The sequence below is a fragment of the Eptatretus burgeri genome, chromosome 11 (assembly GCF_056783735.1).
Source record: "Eptatretus burgeri isolate ZD-2024b chromosome 11, Ebu_testis_v1, whole genome shotgun sequence".
NCBI classification, from domain to species: Eukaryota; Metazoa; Chordata; class Myxini; order Myxiniformes; family Myxinidae; genus Eptatretus; species Eptatretus burgeri.
The window spans coordinates 32,983,371-33,004,271 of record NC_140971.1 but is presented as its reverse complement, the minus strand read 5'-3'; the positions used below and the strand labels follow the sequence as shown (position 1 = coordinate 33,004,271).

The 20,901-nt window shown below is 41.6% G+C and overlaps 1 protein-coding gene across 1 annotated transcript; it reads right to left on the bottom strand.

Annotated features, from left to right (window-relative positions):
• Window positions 1-13,825: 13,825 nt before the first annotated feature.
• FEM1C (fem-1 homolog C) lies at window positions 13,826-17,926 on the bottom strand. Its single transcript, XM_085845828.1, has one exon. It carries the CDS (start codon window positions 17,366-17,368, stop codon window positions 15,503-15,505), a length of 1,866 nt encoding a protein of 621 aa, XP_085701954.1. The 5' UTR covers window positions 17,369-17,926; the 3' UTR covers window positions 13,826-15,502.
• Between the last annotated feature and the right edge of the window lie 2,975 nt (window positions 17,927-20,901).

Here is a 20,901-nt window from a genome sequence, read left to right as displayed (position 1 = left end):
GCTTTCTTGTTGGCGCGGTAATCGACAGGGAGGTTCTTCCTTTCCAGCTTTCCGAAGCAATGTGACTTGATGGACTTTCCAATGATGAGAGGCTTCTCCTTCTCACCAAGAGCATTGGCGCACAGCATCACTTTCAAACGTTCCTTGTAAAGTTTCCCACCGGAGCAGTCCTCACCTTTGATATGGAGCGTTGAGTCCACTGATGCCTTAAATAAAAGGCTAATCTCATCCATATTGTAGATATCACATAGGTCATAACCAGCACAAAGTTCAGGAACCTTGACTTTCCCTTCTTCCACTGCAGCACTGTCAACGCCGCTGCTCTCACCGCTCATTTTTCCGAAGGCAATGTTATGTCTCCTGAAAGTTTCCAGGCACCCTTTGGATGCCTTGAAGTCGTGAACCATGAGCTGCTTGGCGATTTTGAAGGCCTTCTCTTGGAGCAGAAGATCAGAAACAGTCCTTAAACCACTCGTAGAGCAATGCATTGACGTCTTAGTTTCCTGTCTTCTGAATTTTTCTTTTCTGTTCAAGAGAAACATTGCCCTCAAATTCTTCCATCCAGTCTCCCTTCCTCTTCATGGTGTTTTTGATCTGTCTTTCCACAGTGATGGCCTCGGATGTTGAGTGTCTCAATGATCACTCTGCAGCTCATCTTATGCTGGTCGTGTCTCTTGATCACTTCCCATTTTATCTCCAACAACAGCTGATTATGTGATAACTTCTCAGAATTCACAAAATAAGCCATAGCCCAGTGTTTATCAGAGGACAAATTTCAGAGTTTTTTATTTGACTCGGTTTTCAGTGTTATTTGAAGATTGAAAAAGCAATTCAAATCGAAGCGGACGATAGTAGTGAGTCTACAGAATTGATAAACAATAAAACAATAAACTCGAAGGGCCATACACCGAAACGCAATTTTTAAAAAGAATATGATCGACTGCTTGTAATAGAGCTGCCACTCACACATCTTACACACGTGGACATGTATACAGACAAGAAACAACACAAGACTATGAAACAAGACAAACACAGTCGATGAATTTCACGGAAGTGGCATTACATTCCAAGATACTCAGGGTACCAGCGACGTCACACCAATGGTGCCGCTTTTCTCACTGGTTATATGGGGTGGTTTGCCATTGCCTTCCCAGCATTGTTTGTCTGTGCTCTATCTTTTAAATGCTGAGCATCAAACAAGGAAGCAGAATGTACCATTTTTTAAAGTCTTTTTTAAAGTATGACAGGGGGTTCGAACTGCCGACCTCCCAGATGCGGAACAGATGCTCCAACCATTGCAGCACCGAGTCTGATATTGATCGCAGAGATCTGCAAGAGATCCGTTGGTGTGTTTTGTGTGAAAACTGTTTTATGCATGGAAAGGCGACTGAATTTAGCGATTAACAATGCAATCAGTGAACACTGTGTACAAATTTGAGCTTACGAAAGGAAGCAATCGGGTGGTCGCTGGTTGCGTTAGACAGGAGATTATTCTGTGCAGGTTATTTAAAACTGGTTTTCTCTGCGGGGGGAAATTTAAGTGGCCACAATGAACAGGTGGTCGCTAAAGCCGCTGTCACACCTTGACGATTTAGCCAGCGTATGCCAATTGATGAAAAATTTGTCTAAAACGCTGGCACACGTCGAATACGTTACGGGTACGTTTTGTATACGTGAAGAGCACACTGAAAAACACTGCCATACGTCGTAGTATGCTGGCTTTAAACGTTGTACTTTTGGGTTGTCCTCAAATTTTTGCATGCTTGAAATTTTACGACAAATGCCGGCGTATGACTCACACATTCTGCTACGCTGGCCATAAGTTGTAGGCACGTTATGAGATCGTTGACACACGTTACTTGTAAGTTACTCACAAGTCGAAACACGTCGAGGTAATGTTTAGGGTACCCAAAACTTATTTCTAACCTATGAGTAACGTTTTGTAAGCACTCTACACAAACGTTGTTCACACTTCGCAACACGTTACTTGAAAGTTGCTCATACGTCGAAACACGTCAAAGTAATGTTTAGGGTACTCGTGACTTCTTTATAACCTATGAGTAACGTGCTTGGGAATTATTAGTAAAGCATGTCCTACGCACAAATATGTATGTAGATGTATTTGACGTCTTCAGGACGACCACAGAACTTACTGAACGCGTTTCTAACTTACAGATACCGTATAATGGCGTATTGGCAGCGATTAGGGGAATTGGTATATAAAAATGGGCTTCGCAGGAGGAACCCATCTTTTTTTTCGACTTCGTGGTGAGTACATGTCCATGTCATTCCGAGAGATGGAGGATACGGCAAGGCTGATGAGACGACAATACCTACCTGTCCTTGAACATCAACATGACCCATCGAGTTGACACTGCACCAGTTGCGTGCCAATAGAGCCGGGAGAAGAAGACGTGAACGGAGGAGAAGGAACTGGGTCAGACCATGGATCGGGAGGCGACGCCATTACGGCATATATGACCAGCTCATGGTGGAACTCCGGAACGAGGACCATGCATCCTTCATCAACGTCCTGCGAATGCCCCCAGCGATATTCGACGAGCTGCTCGCCAGAGTGGGTCCAAGGATAACCAAGCAGTACACCTTCTACAGGGATCCGCTTGAGCCTGACATGAGGTTGGCACTGAGCCTGCTGCTGTTGGTGCCGTGACTGCAGTGCTGTGGAAGTGATTTAACTCGTTCAATGAAAACTATTTCAATTGCCGAGCACCAGCGTCCAAAAACAATAGGCGAGTGACTGGCATTTATTAAAAGTGAAGTTGCAGCCTATGAATAGAAAACCTCACATAATCCTCGACGATACGCTGCCACGCTATGCATACGTTAGACTATCGTTGGGCATAGGTTGTGGATGCCTAAACACGCTAATCAATCGTTGGTATAACTTATCTATAAGTTATCGAAGCGTTCTGTGTTCATTACTAGTACATTATGCATTTGTCAAGTCGTTTTGAATACTTTAAAAACTGAAACAAAAAAATAGTTCATCGTGGGAATGAGAAAAAAAAAATTAGCCAAAAAGAACATCGAACAATGGTGCAATGTAGTCTCCTATTCATGGATGCAACGAGGATCCATCATCACCCACACCCTCCCCATCACGCTCACCTACTACTACTGACATGGACTTACTACTACTACTACTACTACTACTACTACTACTACTACAACTACTACTGACATGCTCACCTACTACTATGACTACTACTACTGATACTACTGACATTGACATCTACTCAACATGGAGTCTGGAACACTGACGGGTTCCTCTTGTGAAGCCCATTTGTATATACCAATTCCCCTAAACGCTGCCAAATCGCCATTATATGGTAGATGAAAGTTAGAAACACGTTCAGTAAGTTCTGTGGTCGTCCAGAAGACATCAATCAAATTCTACATACGACAATGTGCATTTGAGATACGTTACACATAGGTTCAAAGCACGCTAAACATAGGTTCAACGCACGTAGAAACTTCTGGTTTGCGTCGCTACCTTCTCTAGAGACAGCTTTTATTAGACAAGGTCAGAGGTCAAGTTGACGATTTCGCAAGTACCAGTCTATGACTGCTTGTTACTTACGAAATCTAAAGATTTCCTAAGTATATTGATGACTTCCATCCTCTGTTTGTGTGTGTGTTTGTGTTTTTTTGTGTGTGTTTGTGTGTTTGTTTGTAGGCATGATAACTCGAACGGAAGAAGCTACCAATGTCAAATTACACCACGTGATTCAGGAGGGTAATGGCTAGCGCCGATTAGATTTTGGTCAAAAATCGGTCAAAGGTCAAGGTCACAGTGAGGTAAAACATTCGATTTTTGATGGTTTGGTACAGAGTCATCGTAGAAACTTCTGGTTTGCGTCGCTACCTTCTCCACAGACAGCTTTTATTAGACAAGGTCAGAGGTCAAGTTGACGATTTCGTAAGTACCAGTCTATGACCAGTCAAAGGGACCACATCTTACAGATTTTCCAGTTTTTGCTTCCACTCTTGAAGTTCAGTCACGCAGACTTTTCAGCCTCAATATCAGCCGTGATCTTTCTTGTGCAAACCACATTTCAAAGTTGACCTCAAAAATCATTGGTATCTCCGATGAAGCCGAATCTGAGAGTCCACTTTCACATTGCAGACAGGTCAGTGGTCTCTTGGTCTTCTTCCACCTCCTTTCTGGTCTTGCACCCTCAGCTCTTTCCGTGCTCTGTCTCCCCCCAGGTTTTTGCAGGGCACATGCAGTCTGCCAGTACCGCCCTCCCCCCACCCCCCCCCTTCTCGTGAAACTCTTAAAACCCAGACTCATCACTCACCTTCCTTAGTTGCTCTTTTTTCCCCCACCTGGAGAAACGAATTCCAAATTTGCTTCAATATTGTTCTTTTCTTTTCCTCCAGGGTTCCAAGACAGCCGTTCATCAGCATCTTCGGTCATCCCCCATTCATAACCTTGATCTTTTCTACCCCTACCTAACCCTTTTGCACCACCCCCCCCTACCCCAGTCCACATCTTTTCGATTTTCCGGCTTTTACTTCCACTTCTGTGATCGAGTGTTTATAGCTGTATCAAAGTTCTCCATCCCGTATGTCCTCTCTTTACCTCCATTCTTACTATACATCTCTCATTTCTCCAAGTCTCCCTCCACTTTTAGCAGCGTCTTGCGTAGCGAACGCTGCTCATAGAGAGCTCGGCGTTGTTCTACTTCTTCTTCTTGTGAAGACAAAACCATAATCTCGAGGACTCGGCTCTTGTATATGCAAGATCCGGATCTCCTTAAATACTGAGCACATGTACACATCCTCACATAGACGGTGCCTTTTGAGAGCATTCATCATGAACTTTTAAATATATTCGGACATTTGCTTTAAAGTTTCGAAAAGTTCACGTTACTATTTAAAGATTATTCCATTTATCGTATTGTAATTTCGTAAATACATCATTTATTTCGTAAATACGTAAAGACATTATGACGCGTTTCGCTATTGGCCTAATCAAGGCACGTGACGAAATATCGGAAGTTGTTGTTTTAAAAAAAAAAAAAAAATTGTTTGTTTTTTTTAAGCTGACAAAATCTTTAGGACGCTGCTCGTGGACACATTTGTCCTTGTTTCCTAAAGCCTGCTATTGTCAGGTCCCCCCACTCTTTCTACTGTTCTTTGTTCTGTGATGTGTTCCAAGTCCTCATTGAACCTCAACACCATGTACAAAAAGACTGTGCTCAGAAATCATCGTGATTAAAAATCAATATTAGTGAAGAGGAAGTTCAGAAAAGATGATTTGGTTGGTATGGTCATGTACCATGCAACAGAAAGGTCAAAAGATTAAACTAACGAAAGCAATAAAGCTTGTGGTAAAAGAAAGAAATCTGAGAAGACGTTCCAAAACGACATGAAATGTTTGGGTTTGCATGAAAATGACACAATGGATAGGTACATATGGAGGAACACCAGCATTAGTTTTATATGGGCAAAATGCCATGGGTAGATGCTCCGATTCATAAATGACAATTCAAAAAGAAGATTCCTGCCTTCCAACTCCGAGAAACAAGTTTGACAAGAGCCAAATAAAGCAGAAAAAAAATCAAAGCAAAGTAAGCATTTGAAACAGTTCAATCAATAAATCTTCGGAAGTTTGAGCAACAGAGAAGCTGTGCAGATGCAAGAACTGAAAGGTTTTGAAAGCAACGAGGGAGAATACAGATGGGAATAACAAAAGCAAATGAAAGAGATAAAACCCTAAGCCGGTAACTTGCACAGTCATTAGAACCCCAGGTCACACCAAATACAGTGCGATAAAGGCATGTGGTTCGACTTGTCACATTAACATAAGCTGCAGTCAGTCAGAGCTACAACAGCTCAATACCTGAACCACCCCACTAACAAAAAGGTCACACACCAAGTAGTTATTGAGGAACTGAAAGATAAGTACAAAGCATTTCTTTCCAATATGGTTTTGGCAAATCACATTTGTACTTTTAAATATTGTTGTGAAACTACATCATCAGGCTATCATTTTGGTAGTATGATTTAACTTTACAATGATTAATTGATAAGTTCACATGAATAAATAGACATAAGTATAAGCATATCCTCCGATGCATCAAGTACTTTCCTTGTACCTTCAATTTAAACCCAGGAAGAATTTTGAGCTTTCCCATTTAAAATGTTTCCATCTGAGCACTTAGCTTATGATTGTTGAATCCAAGGTTCAATTCCCAAATAGAATATGTTCTTGTCCATTGTCTGCCCATTAAATTTTAATTTGTCCATCAAAGTACAACTATATCGACCAATTGTCATTTTATAAACGCACCCTTAAGTTTTATGCAACTTCTAATGAATTAACTCATGTACAAACACCAATTACACTCAGACATACCAAGACAGCTCACTTGTATAAAGAACGACACAATAAATGAAACAAAAATTAAATGGCATGAAAAACCTCAAACTGCAGTTACAAACAGGGATAACGAAACGTGAGAGCAGGAACGTCGCTTCGCTGATGGGTTTCATAAAAAGACAGCATGCTGCACTTCACAAACATATTACATACTGTATCAATCTGTAAATCTCAATGAGGATGTAAAATCAAGTAAAACACAAACAAACAAACAAGCAGTCAGAGACTGGTACTTACGAAATCGTCAACTTGACCTCTGACCTTGTCTAATAAAAGCTGTCTCTAGAGAAGGTAGCGACGCAAACCAGAAGTTTCTACTTTGATTCTGTACCAAACCATGAAAAATCGAATGTTTTGGATGTTTGACCTCACTGTGACCTTGACCTTTGACCGATTTTGACCAAAATCTAATCAGCGCGAGCCATCACCCTCCGAAATCACGTGGTGTAATTACCTTCGCATTCTGCGAAAGGTTATGTTTTGGTCGGCGTGTATTTATTTATTTGTAATCTTGTGATTCGTATAACTCAAAAAGTATTAAACCGAATTGCATGAAATTTGGTGGGATGATTGGGTATTAGCCAGGAAGCATTCGATTAGATTTTGGGATCGTTCGGGTCAAAGGTCAAGGTCAAGGTCACGAAAAGGTCAAAATCGTCTTTTTACGATAACACGGTCAATTTTTATTCAATTTGCATGCAACCAACGCCAAAATGTTCAGAATTCAACGCCTCATCTTGTGATTTGCAATATGACACAATGACGCCCATACTCTTCTTACCGGTTAGGGGTCAAAGGTCAGGGGGGTCACGACCTTGAAATATTTACCTTCGCATTCTGCGAAAGGTTATGTTTTGGTCGGCGTGTATTTATTTATTTGTAATCTTGTGATTCGTATAACTCAAAAAGTATTAAACCGAATTGCATGAAATTTGGTGGGATGATTGGTTATTAGCCAGGAAGCATTCGATTAGATTTTGGGATCGTTTGGGTCAAAGGTCACGAAAAGGTCAAAATCGTCTTTTTACGATAACACGGTCAATTTTTATTCAATTTGCATGCAACTAACGCCAAAATGTTCAGAATTCAACGCCTCATCTTGTGATATGCAATATGACACAATGAAGCCCATACTTTTGTTTATTTATTTGTAATCTTGTGATTCGTATAACTCAAAAGGTATTAAACCGAATTGCATGAAATTTGGTGGGATGATTGGTTATTAGCCAGGAAGCATTCGATTAGATTTTGGGATCGTTCGGGTCAAAGGTCAAGGTCACGAAAAGGTCAAAATCATCTTTTTACGATAACACGGTCAATTTTTATTCAATTTGCATGCAACTAACGCCAAAATGTTCAGAATTCAACGCCTCATCTTGTGATATGCAATATGACACAATGACGCCCATACTCTTGTTACCGGTTAGGAGTCAAAGGTCAGGGGGGTCACGACCTTGAAAAATATGCGGTTTTTGTCATAACGCGGTCAATTCTTGTCCGCTTTACATGAACCCAGCACCAAAATGTTCAGAATTTAATGCCCAATCTTGTGACACAATGACGTCACAACACATGTCACCGGTTGGGGTAAAATGTCAGGGTGGGGGGGGCGTCGCGCCCTTGAAAAATATGCGGTTTTCGGCATAACTTAGTCAAGTCTTATTCGATTTGCATGAAACCAGCATCAAACGAGATTACCTTCTCTTGTTGAAACGTTGTATTCACCGAGCTTGCGAGTGAAGACTCGCCAAAATGACGCGAGTTGATTGTTGTTTAGTCCGTAGCCCCCGAAAGTCGGGGGGGGGGTCATGACATTATAGATATGTGGTTTGTGTCATAAGACCATTCATATGAAACCAGTTCCCCACACTCATACCAAGAACAAAAAAGTAGTGGCGGCGAAGGTATGCGCTCTATGAGTGCCCGTTCTAGTTTGACATTGGAAGCTTCTTCCGTTCGAGTTATCTGTACCAAACCGTCAAAAATCGAATATTTGACCTCACTGTGACCTTGACCAAAATCTAATCAGCACTAGCAATCACCCTCCTGAATCACGTGGTGTAATTTGACATTTGTAGCTTCTTCCGTTCTCGAGTTATCGTGCCTACAAACACACAAACAGAGTCCGGAAGTGATCAATATACTTACGAAATCTAAAGATTTCATAAGTAAAAAGGATCTTCCATAACATAGTGGTGGGTTTTCTCACTGCTGCTGCTGCCCATGCTGTCATGGTGGCTGTGGTTGTTCGTGTGCTCCTTCCATGTACTTTTATATATTTTTCTCTTGTTTTGAGAAGTATGTCTATAGATAATTTTGTGTGCTCCTTCCGTATCCTTCCAAAGGGTTCCTGTTGTCGTAGAACAATAAATGTTACCGTTGGATCCGCAACATTAAGCTAACATTCACCTTCTTCTTCAACCCATAAATGCAGGCTTTTAATATGGGCATCTTTATGATTAAACAGACACTATTTTTTGTTCCAAGTAATACGATTTTAAGTTCTCCAAAAGCAGGAAACCCTTTTGAATAAAGTGTATCAAGTGTGACAGACGGACACACACACACACACACACGCTTATGGCAATAGATTGATTAACTGCACCACCTTAAAAAGACTATAAACATATTCAAAACACCACACCACCTCAATAGAATAAAAGTGCGTTACAAACAAGGACAACGAACAGCACCACCTCAAATTGATTAGAAAGAATAACAATAACCAATTACTTTTGACGCATAGGGCTGTCTGGGCAGTTTTCCCTTGCCTATGAGGCACAATCATGGACGGGTCACCATTCTGAGACAGCTGGTTCAAAACAGGGACCATGAACTGCACAACCTCAAAATGCAGTTACAATGAACAGCACCCCCTTAAAATGCAAGCTTTGTAGACAGCGATAACATACTGAACCATTACAAACTGTATTTACAAATACAGCAGTGAATTATAGTCATGATCCCCCCCCCCCCAAAAAAAAAAACGAACATTTAAATAAAAAACGAACTGAATTCTTATCAAGACATTTGATATTTGTCATGTCATGTTCCACATTGAGATACATTTATATTAAAGAGGAGCAGTGGGTTATTCATTTTCTAACTTGGGTAAAAGCATTTCAGGATCTCAGTGATATCACAAGGGAAGTGGCAGGTTTTTGTTCAATGTGGACAAACTGGATGCGGCAACGATCAGGACGAGCCTCAAAAAAACCTGCAATGGGAAAAACATCGATCATCAACACAAGAGAGCGCGACCGACAGGTACCGTGGATAATACGAGCAGATCACCTGCCCTACAAGCGATCTTGTTCCAAGCATGCAACAGGTTGTTCGGACACATCCCTATATTTGGACAGTGTATAGGCAACAGAGAGCTGGTTCGATTGGGCCCAGAAAGGAAAAAAAATAACCCAGGTTATGCATGTGAAGCGAAAACAAGCATACTCTTATGTGCATATATAATATGTCATGGTTATATTGCTCACATAATTCCAATTTATACACATTTTTTTCCAAGGAAGAAAATACCAAAATATGTGAAGAAAACAACACATTTTTTTCAAAAGTTGACAGAATCCAAGGAAACTTGCACATGCACAACTTCAGGATGTCTTCATTTATCAGTGAAAATTTCAACTTCCAAGGACAAATCCTGCAGGAGTTGATGAAACATGTGTGTATATATATATATATATATATATATATATATATATATATATATATATATATATATATATATATATATATAATAAAACTTTCCCTCTGTTGTATGGAGATGGTGAACTGTGAGAAACCAAACATGCATATTACAGATACGCTCAACAGGGAACACTATACTGTATAAATCATCTACAACTACAGAGTTCATGGAGCACGATACCCCATGCAGTGTTCAAGTATATAAAACAATGATTTTAAAGATCGCTTAGCGCTATTGAAGCAGTCTTATTCACCAACCACCCTGTAGAACATGTCCTCGTACTGCAAAACTGGAGGTTCTTTGAAGTATTATGATGGCGATTTGTGTACTTGTGTTCAAGTATATAATTTCAGTAAAATAAAAGGTTTAAAGGCGTATAAATTAATTAATTCAGGGTTTTACCGCCATTGACAGTTTATTTCACCACCCTATCTAACACGTTAAGGGAGTTATTCATACCTATTGTTTTGTGTCCTTTACAATGTCCTTAAAAACAGTAAGTTTCTTCTTCTATTTTTTGGAATTATTTTAAATTTTGTAAAGCTGCCAGGCAGGCAGACAGAGTAAAAAATATTATCTCACCCCTCTCTGCGTGTGCGTGATCGGGTAGAATTCAGAGAGAAAGTACTGTTCAACAACAAACTTATCTTCCGATTAATATTCAAAATATAACTTTCAATTTAAATAAGTTGTTCCTCGATCATAAACTGACAAGAAAGATGGAGACAGACAGACATGAATAAATTTCCTAATTCCGCTTTCCGCCTCATGTGCGTGGGACAACAACTATACCAGGTCACTGGCAGTCTGGCTATTATAAAATACATAGGCGTTTGAGAATGTTGTTTGACAGCATTTATATAAACACACAACCGCAGATTGCATTTTGAAACTGAAATGCAAGCATATCTACGTACATAGTTCAGTTTGCGCCATTTGATGACTGGTGCCAAATGGATTCGTGAAAATAGCTCGCCACGAATACGTGCTCGTCATAAAATAGAATAAAATGTTTTTTTTTTTTTTTTTAAACAGTCACGACTTGTACACAATTGGCGAGAACATGGGTTATGCCACTTTTGGGACAACGATGTGCAAAACGTCGCTGCATCTACACAAGTTAGTGTTGGATTGTGATGTGCCTTCACTGCATTAAAAAAAAAACTCCACATTTTTTCAAAAACATACAAATGAATTTTTTTCCGAAAGACAGGAAGCGATTCCTGCTTTTCTTTTGGAAAATATCTCCACTTTAAAACAAGCGTTCAATTGGCAACATAAAATAGCAAACTACAAAGGAGAAAGTCCTAATACACAGATTTCTAAGCAAACATTTTGTCGCACGCACAGAAGAGAAACCATTTTTGATGCCGTTAAGATTTGGCCACCAAATGGATGACTGACAACATATGCCTCGGCCATTGTGTGGGGCAGGCGCAAGTCGGCATGGCGTCGAGAGGGGGATGGGGCAAAGTGAGTCAGTGTGACATTCCAAACTTGATATAGACATGCAGCAGTTGGATTTTATCCATATAATGGCCTTCCATAAAATGCCTTCCTTTCCAATGAAACTCCAACGGTTCAGCCGTGCAACGATTTGACATGGGCCAAAAGATTTTTCCTTCAAACGAAATATATGTGTGGGTTAGTACAATTATCTAGTTATGTAGTTCAGGTAAAGTCGTGTCTGACTTCTGGGAACATTCATGATCAGATTTCTCCAAACATCACGATCCTGCACTGCTTCCCGAAGCTTTGGCAGATATAATTGGTTGCAGTCTTTACCCCATCCATCCTGCACATACACTCTTCTATCTTCTATCTCTTCCTCTTCTTTCCTCAACTATACCCAACATGGTTGACAGTTTATTTCTCCAAACCTTCAGGAGTTGCTATAGTTTAATCATAATATACCACAATAGCCCTACAATAAAAACCATCCCGGTTATTGGAAGAGTTAGAACTGTCAACTTTATCCCATTTGAACACGTGTTTGAAGAAAAATCGTTGCAAAGTAGCAAGCCAGTTGGGACACAGGACCCTTGCAAAGCAGAAAGCCAGTCAGGTCTCAAGAGTCAATGAAAACAGCTTTGATGAAGCCAGAAATGAAACAGCTCACACTGTTATGCATCCTAGCAAATGGGACAACAATTTTCATGCAAAACTCAAGAGAATGTAAACAATACAAACTGGTTTATCACAAGAAGATAAAAACCCCATTCAAGTTTTCAATAAGAAGCATAGAGCTGGCAGAATGGCCTTAAGGGACGCACACTCACCTCTTGGCTGTCTAACCTGGGTTTGAATCTCGGCCGCACTATAAACTGTCATCTCGGTGTTTCACAGGAAAGGAATTGCATTACAAAGCGTGCCACCGGCATTAATTGGTGGATGTTAAAAAGTCCATGATATCCTTCGTGAAGAGTAGGCGAGTTATCACCGGCACCCTGAACAAATTCCAAATTCCTACCCTGACCTACAGAGGGAATTGCATCAGCGGCACAGCCACATCCTCAGCCAATGATGCTACCCACAGCCTTGTGTTGCAAGTGAATGAAGAAGAAGCATTCGTTATCAAAACCCAAAATTGTAAAGAAATCCACAATGGGGTTTCAAGCACAGTTCCATCCACAACTCAGTTAATAACCAGCAAGGCGATGTGACCTTGTGAATGAGTCAAGATAATACTTGTACCAAAATATATATATATATATATATATATATATATATATATATATATATATATATATATATATATATATATATATATATATATATATATATATATATATATATATATATATATATATATATATATATATATATATATAAAATCAGTAAGGAAAAACAAGTGAGCACATGGCTAATACAAAAACCTGGCTCACAATCTGTATGTGGCACAATAATGACCAAGATTAACTAGACCTGGAAATTTGGCTTTTGTTAACCAACCTAGTAGAGGATGGCATGGAACATCCCCAATGAGGGCAATAACAGGCCATGTGGGGGAGGGATAGGTGAGAAAGGTTTGGGGAGAGGGGATTGGAATAAGCATTCCATACAAGGCAGCTTGGCTAGGCTCGAGATAACGGCACAAGCAAGATGGGGAACCTGGGCAACAAGTAAACAGGGCTGGAGCAACCAGCAAAACAGCCTGCAGCCTGCAGCGCCCTTTCAATAATGACATCTTACTAGTCGTAATTAGTTTTAACTTTACGAGGCACAATATTAACTACCCTTGCAGTAACGAGGCACAAAAGGTAGGTAGGTTGGTAGGCCAATTGGTGTGCAAATGCAACCACTTATTGTAGGTAAAAGATTTTTCATGAAAATTTAACAAATTCCATAAATCGCTTCACGAAGTGCAAGGTAACGGCATGCAAAGGAAAGAAAACAAAGCTGTACCCAACTGATAATATTCAAGCAAGCAAAAGGTTTTTGCTCAACATTTTGGAGGTAAACAAATTTTGAAGAAAACTTCCAGGAAATAAATCTTTAGAAAAGCATGTTGGGACCAATGAAAATTTATGAGTAGTTGAACAAAATTAGGAGTGGCAAAGACAAGGGGCCACTTATGATACAAACAGTTGCTCTCAGGAAAATCCTCAGAGGACAAAAAAAGCTTCAAACGAGGTGCAAAGTGCAGATTATATCATGGACAAAATAAAATTTAAAAAAAAAACAAAGAAATAAAAGCCATTGCAACAATGTCCAAATGTTTTGTTTACTAAATGCATAGTTTTTTGTTGTTGTTGTTTTTTTTTGTTTGTTTGTTTTTTACTTCCATCCACAGCACAGTTCATGAAATATACACTTTTGCTGCATAACCACCCTGCAGCCACCCACCCCCCCCCCCAAAAAAAAAAACCAAACAAACAAAAAAACAGCAACCATCAACAACCAAAATGAACACATGCCATATTCAACATCGGTTGATGAAAAACAAAAAGCCAAATGTACAGAAAGTAAAATGTTAAAAGACGTTTCCTCAAACGGTTCACCAGAACTTTCATCAAATTCACCGATTTACACCGACATCAGGAAGATTCCCATGCCTGTGGATTTGAACCAAAGTCTTGGGCTCAAGCTGAGGCCGCAAAAACGGGCCTCACACACACGGACGACTCGATTTTCCACTGAAGACGGCCCCAACGTATTGCAATTCCTCATGGTAATTTAAGTGACGTGCATAAATGTTTTTTAATCAGGGATATTTAAAATAGCTCCTCTTACAGTGGCAAGACAGCAACGTTACACCAGCCATTTAGACAGCTGATTTAAGGCTGCCAATAAACATCAAAATTTCAATCATCATTATAGTGTAAACAGCACCACCTTACCCACTCCCCACACTCTTAAAAAAAAAACCCATTCACTAGCCAATAATGTAGTTTTGAGAGGCGAGGGTGGAGGGGAAGGTCGATAAAATGGCTAAAACGACATGTTCCAAACATCAATGTGCAATTCTTACATAAATGCCAACGAAACAGGAGCCAGTAAGGAAAGCGATATGTAGAGATTCAAAAATGTTGGGAAAACTGCATTGAACTACAAGCACAGAACAAGAAGTCAAAACTGTGAACGGATCAAGGGAAGTTTTGTGGAAATACTAGATCTGATCAAAGTCAAATTACCATAGAACTGCCAGTACATGAAAAAAAACAAAAAACAACAACTCACAAGCATGTGATGCATTAAATTAATGAGGTCATAGCTACTCTTGATCATAAACTCTATACAGCCAAAGCCTCCCATGGGCCAATTAGCACATCAATTCAAATCGACTTGTACTTTTAACTGAGAGATTGCGAACCTTCAATGGATTATCATGAAATGAACCTTTGGATGAATTCCCAGTGACTATGTTTACCTAAGTGTATGCTGTTCTTGTAGAATGAAGAATTACTCTCACTGGTGAAGGCTGGTGTTGAAAGCAGACAGGTATAACAATGAATGAAATAAATAAGAAGTCGATTGAGGTATGCTAACCCACTGTGGGAAGCGAGGAGAAGTTGAGGTTTTGGGTGTTAGCCTTTGCTCTGACGAAGGGCTCAGGCCCGAAACGCCAGCTTCTCCTCACTTCCTAACGCAGTGAAGCATTCGCCAATAAACTTTCTGGTGACTTCATCCATTGTATGTTATCAATTTTAAACCAATTCAAAACAGTCAATAGCTCACATAATACTGCAAAAAACTTACATTTACTTTACTGTTTTGTTTTTTGTTTGTTTTTGTAACTCCAACAAATGATATAATGGATGACGAAAAAAAATAAAGAAATTGTGCAGGTGTGACCGAATGGTTCAACAGCTAACCCCCATTGCCTATCCAAACACGACCCCTCCCAACACCATCAACAGCCGGTCCATCCGAGTTTCTCAAACAACTTAGTGCAGTTGCACAAAAGCTTCCAGCTGCACGGGTACGTGACCGCGATATTCTATTTTCTGTGCAACAATGGCACGTGCAGTCAAACACTGCAGTGTCATGTGCATGAATGGCAGTACAAGGTTTTTTGCAATCTCCTTCTCACTCAGCAAGTCAAATGGGGCACGGTGCGCATCGTTCACCATGTCAAAGTGAGCACCTGCCGCCAGGAGAACATTCATGATATCAGGATGGTTGTTTTGAGCTGCGATGTGAAGCACCGTATTCCCTTCAGAGTCACGCGCTTCCATGTCAGCACCACATTCGAGCAGCAATTCAGCGACAACCGCTGAAGGAAACTTGCACACTGGATATCGGCCGACTGCAGTCGTCTCCTTGTCCACAGCCAAGTGCAACGGGCCATAACTGTTGCGACCACGTGGATCCAACCGCACCAGTCGATGTACAGTGCGCTTCTTCATCATATCCTCCTCATCATTACAGGTGACCTTCTCAAGGAGACAGACCAAGTGAAGGATGATGCAGAGTGCCTTGTGGAAGGGGCTGTGCTCCCGATCAGCCACAACGCCAGCCTGAGCCACGTGCTTCAGCCCACGCTCGATCTCATGCACGCTCTTGGTCAGGATGCCCAAAAGATCAGCAAAGGCAACCACAGTACCCAAAAGACCCTTGGCACGGTCCTGAAGCATGAATGAAAAGAGCTCTGCAAAAGAGAGAAGGCTGCTGGCAGTCATAGGGCTTAGAGGGTCAAGGTGAGTTTGCTGCATGTCGAGGGCATACTTCCACAGCTTGATGCATCGTTCAAAGTTTCCCGAGTCGGCGTACACTGCACCACGGTAGCGGATGTAGTAGGACGTGTCTGGGTGAGATGGGCCCAGAACACGCTCACGGATAAGCAGTGCTTGTGTACGCATTTCATCAGGGTCAGCAATAAGGGCATCAAGCTCCTCCAGAGTCGTGACCTCGCGAGCATAGTCATATGCGGGGATGAGGTTCTGCGACTTGGGCTTGCGAATGATGTTCGTGCGATCGCAGTGTCGCATGTCCATGGCTTTCTTCCAATAACGCAGTGCTGTGAGCAAGTCGCGTTTCTTGTCGACAAAAGTCGCACCCAGTAGTTCGAGTGCATCGATGCGCTCCTCCTTGACCGTTTGCGGGTTGTGAATGAGAAACTCGACGATGTTGGTATGGCACGTGACACTGGCTGCCATCAGCGGTGTCATACCATACCCATCCTTCTCCATACGTGCTTTGTATTTGAGCAGCATCTTCATTATCTCCAGGCTACCAGACTCAGCACAGTCATGTAGTGCTGTGTTCCCCTTGACGCTCTTCCTATTGACATCAGCACCACGCTCAAGGAGATAGCGAGCAATGTCACGGTGACCTTTGTAGCAGGCTATCATAAGACACGTGTGCCCATGGCGGTTAGCCACCTCGAGATCTGCGTGGTGCTCAACCAGGTATTTCACAATATCCAAGTGGCCATCAAAGCAGGCAGCACGGAGAGGCGTAGAGTTGGTGAGAGTGGTGTTGTTGACAGATGCGCCATGGCTCAGTAAGGCCTTAACAACTGACAGATGACCAGCAGCTGATGCAGCCCACAGTGGAGGTGCCCCTTCTATGGTCTCACCATCAAAACTGACTGAACCGCCCAATTCTATATCGGCACGGCAGTGTTCCAGTAGGTACAACACCACGTCGAGATGACCATACCGAGATGCAGCCAGCAGTGGTGTGGAGCCGCTGGTCTTTTCGCCCACCAAAGCACGCACCTCAGAAGTGGGCTTATCTCGTAAAAGCCTTTGCATGAGGCGAAGCTTGCCATCCCGAGCTGCATTGAACACCGCTGTACGGATGTCCATGATGATATCGACCCCCTACCTACCCAATCCTAAACAAAACCAGGGTTGGTTGAGAAAAGCAAACTCTGGCATTGGCTCGCCCTTCCTTCTGGGCCTCTTCCTTATAAAAGCTTTACCTTCAAATACACCAGCCTTCGCTGTTGCAGGCGTCACAGATTCAAGTCAACGTATCAGTTTCACAGGAATTCTTCGTCTAACCGAATCTAAGCCCGATCCACCACCCAGCACTCATTTTGCCGAACCTTATCCAGGCCTAGGCCTTGCCTCGATGTCGCTCCACAAACCATCCGCACCCCACACCCACGACCTCGGTCGCTGTGGGCCCGATAGACGCTGCGACGCCGTCTTCGCCAACGTCCCTCTGATCGGATCTTTCGATGCACGTCGCCAAGACGGCCGCTCTCACGACCCGTGTCTCCCTACAGTACGAACCGGCCGATTCGGCACACTATTTGCCAAGAATAGCGGCCACGAAACCCCCACAGTTCCACACCCGTCCTTCCGCGAAATAAACCACTCCCACATGACGCCATGACTCGAAGCCCAGCCCACAAATTCGGCTTCGGCGATCCACAAGTCTGCCGAGACCACGCCCACCCAGGGCTCGCGCCACAAAACCACGCCCACAAATTCGGCTTCGGCGATCCACAAGTCTGCCGAGACCACGCCCACCCAGGGCTCGCGACACAAAACCACGCCCACACAATCACTCCTCCGCAAATAGACTCCGCCTATGCCAAGCCTTTTGCAGCAGCAGCAAAAACAGGATTGCCGTTGCATTTTTTAAGTGGTGTAATATATATATATATATATATATATATATATATATATATATATATATATATATATATATATATATATATATATATATATATATATATATATATATATATATATATATATATATATATCGGTCCTGTTTTGTCAGGCAGCCTCCAGTGTTTATGCTTTTCCATGTCTGAATAAATAAGCTCACGAAACATGATGACAATATTGCTGTATCTTCTGTATCTTATTTTACTATTATATATTTATCGTTCTTATCTTGGTTTGAAACGTATCCTGTCCAACCTCCGCTCTCAGAATCGGCACGACAGAGGAAAGGGTGTCCGAAAAGCCGCCATTTTGTACCAAAAACGTGTAGAGGTGCCACAAAGTCGCTGCAATCGGTTTCTTCAGACATGTAAAATTAAAATTCGCAAACAACTGCTGTCTCATCAAATATCTTTCGTCATGTTACCAGACGCAGTGACGTCTGATACCAGACGCAGTGACGTCATGATACCAGACGCAGTGACGTCATGATACCAGACGCAGTGACGTCATGACGCCCGTTCTGAGTCTGACAAGCTGACGGTTCGAACCCCAGCCACAGACTCAAAAATATATACTTATTTAATTTAATTACATATGGTAAGTTTTTGATTTTGAATAATCGAATTGTCTTTTCATCGCAGTCACGACGTCGTCATTTTAATATCCAACTGTCAAGCAAATAAAATGTGTTTTCACACCGAATATGTTGTGTTTCTCGCCTGTTGCTCCCCTTTCTCTGTACCCTTCGCCTTGAAGGATTTCTCACGCATTCTTTTAAAATGCGTAAGAGTGTGACGCAAATAATACGACAATATCGTCTGAGGCAAGAGAAAAGCAATCGAATGATCATATCTGTGCTGAAGGAAAACGCGTCACGCCAGATGATGACGTTTGGCCACGCCCTGTTTCAGTGACTGGCCACGCCCTGTTTCAGTGACTGGCCACGCCTCCCACGTGATCCTTTTGCGAAACTCAGTGTGCAGCTCAATAATGATATTGTTGAGACAATAAGTGCATTATTTAGCCAGTTCAACACAATATGCGAACATTACGTGGATTAAAGCTTTTCCGAAGAGGCTCATTCTTCCAACCAATCATGTTGACCGCGTCCCCTCCCACACCATCGATATGCACATCTGATTCGTATTACTGTGCTACATAAGCCTGGTGCTGGCTTAATGGGGAAGGGAGCTGGCTTAAGAATTTAGTCTTAAATTGGAACCCCCCCCCACCTACCATTTAACCAACACCAGGTGGATTGACTCAGGCAGTCATCCTTCTGAGGTTGGCAAAATGAATACCAGATTACTGGTAACAGGGGCACTGCATCAGCCGCACATCCGTGCTCCAGCAATGATGCTGCAAGCAGCAGCTGCAGGCTGCATATGAAACAACAACAACAACAACAACAACAACAACAACAACAACAACAACAACAACAACAACAACAACAACAACAACAACAACAACAACAACAACAACAACAACAACAAAATCTACAACGCCGTAACAATATTACATGAGATGTTTTTTCATTCAGTATTTTTTTCTGTAACAGTAGTTTTTCTCCTGAAATGTATTCGAGGCCATCATGTGACCTTTCTAACCTTTGGGTCGAACTATTTTATCTGGTCCATTGTGGAATTAATAATTCACACGACACAGGTGTTTTTTTTTAGATCCTCGTGGAGGATCTCGAAATCTTACTCACATTGTTGTTCTTCATCTTCTTCTTGTGGACTTTTTTGTTTCACAGCCTACAGTTTTCATCGAAACTTCTTGAAACTTGACATATGCATGTAAAAATTCCCTGCGCAGACAGTAACCATCTCCGATTTTGAAAATTCCTCCGACAAAAAAAGTTATGACGTCAAAATATCTCCGCTAATGGAAATCGCCTAAAAGATTATCTCCGAAACTAGGCAAGCTTTTTGAATTCTGTTTGCGGGAATCGAACGGGGCATTAGCAGAGATGAATTACCGCACATGTGATACATCACTATGACGTCATATCAATTTTTATGACGTCATTCCTATTTTTTGTTTCACAACCCATAGTTTTCATCGGGTCTTCGTGAAACTTGCCATGTATATGCAGAAAGCCCACACGCAGGCAGTAATCATCCCCGATTTTGGAAATTCTTCCCAGAAAACAAACTCGAATGAGCTAAGATCCTCGTCCTCTTAATGATGACGTCATAAAAAACGAATATGACGTCATTGTGATGTATCAGGTTTGCGATAAATTATCTGTGCTAATGCCCGGCTTGATTCCCGCAAACAAAATTCAAACAGCTTGCCTAGTTTCAGAGATAATGGTCTCGGCGATTGCCATTAGTGGTGATATTATGACGTCAACTTTTTTCTAGGAAGAATTTCCAAAATTGGAGGTGGTTACTGCCTGCGCATGGGCTTTCTGTATATACATGGCAAGTTTCACGAAGATCCGATGAAAACTCTGGGTTGTGAAACAAAAAATGTCAAAAAATAGGAATGACATCATAAAAATTGATATGACGTCATAGTGATGTATCATATGTGCGGTAATTAATCTCTGCTAATGCCCTTTTCGATTCCAACAAACAGAATTCAAAAAGCTTGCCTCGTTCGAGATAATTTTTCGGCGATTTCCATTAGCAGAGATATTTTGACGTCATAACTTTTTTTCTTGGAGGAATTTTCAAAATCGAAGATGGTTACTGTCTGCGCAGGGTATT